Consider the following 7500-nt stretch of genomic DNA (forward strand, 5'->3'; position numbering starts at 1 on the left):
CTGATGACGCAAATACCTTCGTAATTACACACACCTCTCGACTCTCCAGCAGGAGGGACTGCCAACGCTCGCCGCTCACTGGGACGTTGTTGGTGGATCCGTCGCAATGGATGACCTGCAGCTGACCCTTGACCTGCCCCGACTTGCCTCTGACGAACACCTCTTGACCTGGTACCCGGCCGGTGTGGGCGTAAGCGGCGAGGGCAGAATCGCGGAAAATGGGACAACCTGTTTGGAAGGGCGTGACAAGGGTGTGAATTGTCAGAGTGAGTGAAGGCATTTTTAAGGGCCACTGAGAAAGCGGTTAATCAATGAATTAGAGATCCGACGATGAAAATGGAGCCTTTGATATGATGGCGTCACTTCCAGTGAGTTCTTTGTCGCTGTTACTCATGTGTGAGTGTGTGTGTGTGTGTGTGTGTGTGTGTGTGTGTGTGTGTGTGTGTGTGTGTGTGTGTGTGTGTGTGTGTGGCGCGTGTGTGTGTGTGTCTATCTCTCTGTCTATCTATATGTCCTTATCTTTAATACTCTATGCGATGACAAGCCCAAGATCTGTTAGACAATAGGTAGAGTGACTTTGCAGAAGACGTGAGCCCGAGTTAAACTTCAACGTACTTGAATGTGAGGATTCAGACAGCATACGTGAGAAGGGACATTCTGTTGGTGGTAATGCTAATAGAAGTAATCGTAGCGATACCATTGCCTATATTATGATTGCTATATTATGATTGCTCCTGAGCCTCGCCAGTGGGCCCGACGGGTAAACTTTACAATCCGTTAACATATTCTCGCCGCGGTAAAGCCTACTGGTCAATCACCGTAAAGCGAGTGGCAAAGAGAATTCCAGCACAGGCAGGTATAACTCGGTGCTCCGTGTACATGTAAATGGGTCATGTGCACGCTCATTAGGCACGAATCACGGAGCGTTGCGTGAGACTTTAGACTTTACCGAAGAGGAAAATGAGCTTAGGTTACGTAAGACGCATGACTAAGGAGTTATATGCATTAGGTGAGTGAGACGGGAAAATTCCTGGGCGGGATTTCGCAAAATTGATATTATCTAAATGGAAGATTATATAACGAATGTAATGGTTACGTGTGCCATGATAATAATAGTTGGAAAGAGAAATACGATCTGTGCTCAACCGCGTGAAAATACTGGGGAAGGGTGTCAGATGTGGGCCATTATATTACCATTCTGGAATTGATTCGAGAACCGTGATAATGATAATGATAATGATAACAGTAGTAGTTGTGATGTTAATAGTTATGATGGTAATGATCATAATAACAACGGCAACGATATTGAGAGTAATAAGGATAAAAATAATAATGATAATAATGATGGTTATGATGGTAATGATAATGATAATAGTAATAATAATAATAATGGTTGTTGTAATAATGTTGATGATGATAATAATGATAATAGTAATATTTATGATAATGATGTCAATAACAATGATACTAAGAATAATAATGAAACTGATGATAATCCTAATGATGATGATGATGATGATATAAATAATGATAGTGATAACAACAGCATTTTAGATATAACAATAGTTATGATATTAATACTAATAATAATATTAGTAGTTATTATCATTATGATATTCCCTCTTATCATAATGTTATTATCACTTCTAACATTACTATTATTGATATCACGAAATAAAACTGATGGCTATTATCAGCAGTATAATCATCATCATCAAAATAGTTGTTAATATTGTCATGATTATGTAACTCTAAGGCTGTCCAATGGTCAACGCAACGGAGATAATTCGTAAATTTAGAGTTTTTATTTTCAAAAAATACATATTCATGGTTGTAAGCCTATCAAAAGATATGCATCTAATTAAAATGAATAATTTCCGGAGCAAATGTAGTAGACATTACCATAAAAAAAAGTAAACAATTATCGAACATAATCAAAGTTGATTGTAAATTTTCATAAAATAAAATCTCTGGTTGTGTTTTATTCACTATGTGCATACTTGTCATTTTGTATTTCTTTCAATTCTATAGATACTGGCTTTGTTTCTCGCGTTTCAAAGAAAGAAAAGAAAATCTAATGCGACATTCTTACAACTTGCGCCTTGCATGCCTATTAAGTTCGTATTGTTATATTATTATCATATCTATTCTCCTGAATGGAACGGATTTTTTTATTTGATTATGATAATAATTATCCTAATAATTATGATAATAATCATTATCATCCTAACTTTTGAGATAATGGTATTTATGATCTTCATGATGTGGTTATGTTTATCATTACCTTTGACAAGGATAATAATGATGATGATAATAATGATTATTATTATGATAATTATTTTGATCATAAAGAATCTCAGTGACAAAAATAATAATGAGAAATGAAATGGTTATGATATTATTATCGTCATCATCGTTATTAATGTTATTATTATCATAACCAGCATTAATGATACTATCAGTGCTAAACAGAGGCGCCGTCGCCACCTCCCAGAGCCAGGCGAGGGCGCTGCATGCCCCCCCCCCCCCGCTGTGCCTCCAGCCATGCCAGCCGAGCGCTGTATTGTTATATTCAATATCATTATCATTGTTATTAGTATGGTCGTATTCACACCGACATCTTAATATGATCATTATCGTCATTGTTGTTAGTTTATTACTGCCATTATCGTCACCATCGTAACTCTCAGTGTAATTGGTTTTATCATAGTCACACCCACGTCCGCCAAGCACAGGAGCTTAAGCAATCAGTCCGGATTATTCCTCTATTTATATATTAGTTCGCGAGCAGGATTACGCTAAAAAGTTACTAATGCATTGTGACTAGAATATGAGTGTTGTCTCCGGGCCAGGAACCAGTTGATTCGATTTTGGTGGTGGTCCTCGCGGTAGAGGAGTAGATTTGGGGGTCAGTCGGCCTCTTTGGGGACACCTGCCGCCGCCCAGTCCACGAGAGTAATTAACATGCCGGAGGGTGTTCAGATTGCTCGCCGTATTCACTGGATTTGGATGGTTGGTTCAGTAGGTTGGTTGGTAGAGGGACAAGATCAGGAGACGTTGAGGCTGACGGCGGGGGTCGGCGCTCTCTGCGTGCCTGTCTAGTTGTCAGGGTCATTATTGTGAAGTCAATGTCATTATCATTATTATCATGTGAGTATCATTGTCGCTATCATCACGTCGGTATCGTTATTAGTTTAATATCATTGTCATTATCATTAAATGTCATTGTCATCTTTGTTAGCCTTATCATCGGCACCGGTGATATGTTTCTCCTCAGTATCAATTATAGACAAGCTTTTGTAATCAAAGATGTTATTTTTGCATGCAGGTTTAGAGACTGATTAACCATTCCTAAATCCGTACGCACTTCGTTCATGTCAATATATCTTACTTGCCTTTGGAATTCTGTGACAGAGGAAACGCTTGTTGTCACGAGCAATTACATTTCGATCTTTCTCTTGACATGCAAACAAGCCGAACGTAAGAAGCCGGAATATCGCTTTCGGGTCATGAGGTTCGGTGGCGCCGCGAGCCAGCGGCCAAAGGCAAACATTTCGTAACGGTCAAGGCATTACTAAATCATTCTCATTGACAGCGTTTCTAAACATGGAATGCATGTCAGCTGAGAATTAAGCACGTGTTCTACCAACAGAGACGCGGAAGATGAAACGATAAGCAGAATCGGCGTATGAATATATCATTTTTAATGATAATGATGATAATTGAGACGACAAACATATACTCAACGACAAAAGGGAATTTATATTTGTGTCGTTCGTTCTGTATCATTTTCGCCTGCTTTTCTTTTGATGGGAATGTTAATGTGCAGGAGTATGCAAATCGAGTTTCTGGAATTTCTTTTATCAACTTCTTCTATTTTCTTGCCTCCTTTCCCTGGGCCGCTTGATTTACGGAAGGGAAGCGGGGTCGGGGCCGAGGAGAGGCAGTGATGGAGGGGAAGGATTTGCCACAACGACCTTGGACGTTACTAGAATAACCACGAATGTTTCTAGAATGGTCGTGATTTTTCTAATGGTTGTGGTGATGGAAGGTGATCGCGCTAATGATTAAGGGAGGGAGGGACTTCTTAAGGTAGACTCCTAAAGATCTTAAGACTGTAAGAGAATGGTTGCTCGTGCAACGATATGCACCCAGTCGAATTTTTTTTCAGAAAAAGCGCGGTGAAAATGGGCGTTCGAGGGAAGTTGGAGTATAATTATGATGTTTTCATAGTCCTTCGTCACGAAAGGTCGGTATGTAGGATGTGGGCGAAGGAAGGACGAGAAGGAGAAACCAAGGGTAATGAAGTAGAAGGGTGAAAAAAGGAGAACGAGACATAAAGGTGGAAAAAAAGGAATGAAGGCATAGATGAAGAAATAGAAAAGACCGAATATTAAATAAGAACAGAAAAACAAAAAAAATATGACAATCAGAGAGCGAAATGGTCCTTAAATGGAGAATGATTAAGGAAAGTAAAGAGGAGGTGGGAAAGGGCTGCCAGAAGGCGACTTCTTTGGCACCGCTTTGCTTGGGCGACCGAAAGTGATTTACACAAGCACCGGCCGTCGCTCGGACTGCGTCATCGTGGAAGTACGAGCTGGACGCACGAGGTCAGGCGAGCCGCCTCTCAACCGACTCCTTTTCGCTCCCTCGCCCTCGCCCGTAACAGAAGCATTTGTCGGGCGAGTACGATTTAGTGGGCGATTTTGGTTTTGATATATATATATACGCCATTGTGCACCAGGGAAGTTTAACTACGTTTGGCAGCGGGAGCGTGCAACAAGTCAGTGCGGCAAAAAAGAACAGCTCGGTTGTCGTCAATAATGCTGAATAAAATAAGACGCCATTGTTGAAAAGTGGGATAGAAGAAAGAGGCAGACAGAATGTGTTCATTATTTCTCGAAGGTACTAATTCTATTTTATAGTTTTTCCTCATGCAACCATAGTTTCACTTCTCCTAAACTATTCCTCTCACAATTTGTTGAATTATAAAGGACCTGAAAGAGCCAAATAGAACGTGTGGAGGAAGGTAAACATAGGGCTGAATTTGGTGGGGGGACCTTTTATGATCCATGCACGATAATCCCGATGACACCCGCAAAAAAAGATGATACTAATGGCGGTGATGATGAAAAGTATGACAAGTACGGAAACAGGAACTACACAGCAATGGAGATAGCAGAATGACATGAAGGAAGCGACGCGACGGCCCGTATGGTGGTAACAGCAGGGCGCCACCTTCGTGACTCATACTCTGCCTTCGGATCAGCCCCATAATCCGACCTCATTACTCGAGCTGCCGCCTCTGTATAGTCTGTCAAGGGGGGGGGGGCTTCAGGGCGAATTTTGCTTGACCGGTTCTCAGTATTTTGCTTACTGATGCCTTTCTCATGACTTTTATCGTTGCTCTAATCGTGTCAGTGTTTTTTTTTCTTCATATCCGATGTAAAAGACTTCAGTTGATACAATGCAACATCTCTTCATTCTAAGGAAAACATATGTTGCACTATCGTCTATCATCGTAGAATACATTGCACGAATGTCCCAGTTCGGGGTAAACAGAGGGTACGGTAACATAGCGAAGTGTAAAATGGGAACAGCGGTAAAGCCCGGTTGGCGTAGCATTGAGCCACCGTTGCTGTCGATCGGCTCCCTAAAGCACAGGCATTTGTCAATAGAAAGGATTCAGTAAGGACCTACGATTCAGGAAGGAGCTACGATTCAGTAAGGAGCTACGATTCAGGAAGGACCTACGATTCAGTAAGGAGCTACGATTCAGGAAGGACCTACGATTCAGTAAGGAGCTACGATTCAGGAAGGACCTATGATTCAGTAAGGAGCTACGATTCAGGAAGGACCTATGATTCAGGAAGGACCTACGATTCAGTAAGGAGCTACGATTCAGGAAGGACCTATGATTCAGGAAGGACCTACGATTCAGTAAGGACCTACGATTCAGGAAGGACCTACGATTCAGTAAGGACCTACGATTCAGGAAGGACCTACGATTCAGGAAGGACCTACGATTCAGTAAGGACCTACGATTCAGGAAGGACCTACGATTCAGTAAGGACCTACGATTCAGGAAGGACCTACGATTCAGTAAGGAGCTACGATTCAGTAAGGAGCTACGATTCAGGAAGGACCTACGATTCAGTAAGGAGCTACGATTCAGTAAGGAGCTACGATTCAGGAAGGACCTACGATTCAGTAAGGAGCTACGATTCAGGAAGGAGCTACGATTCAGTGAGGACCAACGATTCAGGAAGGAGCTACGATTCAGGAAGGACCTACGATTCAGTAAGGAGCTACGATTCAGTGAGGACCAACGATTCAGGAAGGAGCTACGATTCAGGAAGGAGCTACGATTCAGTGAGGACCAACGATTCAGGAAGGAGCTACGATTCAGGAAGGACCTACGATTCAGTAAGGAGCTACGATTCAGTGAGGACCAACGATTCAGGAAGGAGCTACGATTCAGGAAGGAGCTACGATTCAGGAAGGACCTATGATTCAGTAAGGAGCTACGATTCAGTGAGGACCAACGATTCAGTAAGGAGCTACGATTCAGGAAGGAGCTACGATTCAGTGAGGACCAACGATTCAGGAAGGACCTACGATTCAGTAAGGAGCTACGATTCAGGAAGGACCTATGATTCAGTAAGGAGCTACGATTCAGGAAGGACCTATGATTCAGGAAGGACCTACGATTCAGTAAGGAGCTACGATTCAGGAAGGACCTATGATTCAGGAAGGACCTACGATTCAGTAAGGAGCTACGATTCAGGAAGGACCTACGATTCAGTAAGGAGCTACGATTCAGGAAGGACCTATGATTCAGGAAGGACCTACGATTCAGTAAGGAGCTACGATTCAGGAAGGACCTACGATTCAGTAAGGAGCTACGATTCAGTGAGGACCAACGATTCAGGAAGGAGCTACGATGCAGTAAGGACCTACGATTCAGTAAGGACCTACGATTCAGTAAGGACCTATGTGCGGTGGATCTGTTGCTGGGATTCTTTACTCAGGGCATCGTCGGCGCCAACACGGATGTGGACCTCATGTGATGATGGGGTTTTCGCTGATAAGGATGATGTGGATGATCTAATGAGGATAATAATAATTACAGCGAAGAAGGAAGAGGATGATAGTGACACAAGGAAAACTTACGAAAGGTTTTATAATAACAATTGCAATAACTTTAGTGACAATAATGCTGATAATCATAATGACAGTATCATGACAACTATTACTGCCATTATTGAATATATCATTATTGTCATTATTATTATTGTTGTTGTTACTGGTTGCTATTATCGGATTTCTTATCATTGTCATTATCATCATCATCTTCTTTATTATCATCATGATGTTTCAGTCCTTATTGTTGACATTGTCATTAATAGAATGATCATTATTGTTATCACTGTTACTAATTTTATCATTATTATTGTTATTATCATTACTATAATTATTATCATTAGCAGTATCATCATC

General features: G+C 41.4%; 1 protein-coding gene across 1 annotated transcript in view; it reads right to left on the bottom strand.

Annotated features, from left to right (window-relative positions):
• The window catches only part of LOC122243885 (uncharacterized), a 45960-nt gene that overhangs the window by 4448 nt on the left and 34012 nt on the right, over window positions 1-7500 (bottom strand). Inside the window, exon 4 of the mRNA XM_086551846.1 lies at window positions 35-228. Within this exon, the coding sequence (XP_086407972.1) occupies window positions 35-228 (194 nt within the window). The remainder of the gene's footprint in view (window positions 1-34; window positions 229-7500) is intronic.

Source organism: Penaeus japonicus, unplaced genomic scaffold, assembly GCF_977035675.1.
Source record: "Penaeus japonicus unplaced genomic scaffold, GWHDUDI00000001_assembly GWHDUDI00000026, whole genome shotgun sequence".
In the NCBI taxonomy this organism is placed as follows: Eukaryota; Metazoa; Arthropoda; class Malacostraca; order Decapoda; family Penaeidae; genus Penaeus; species Penaeus japonicus.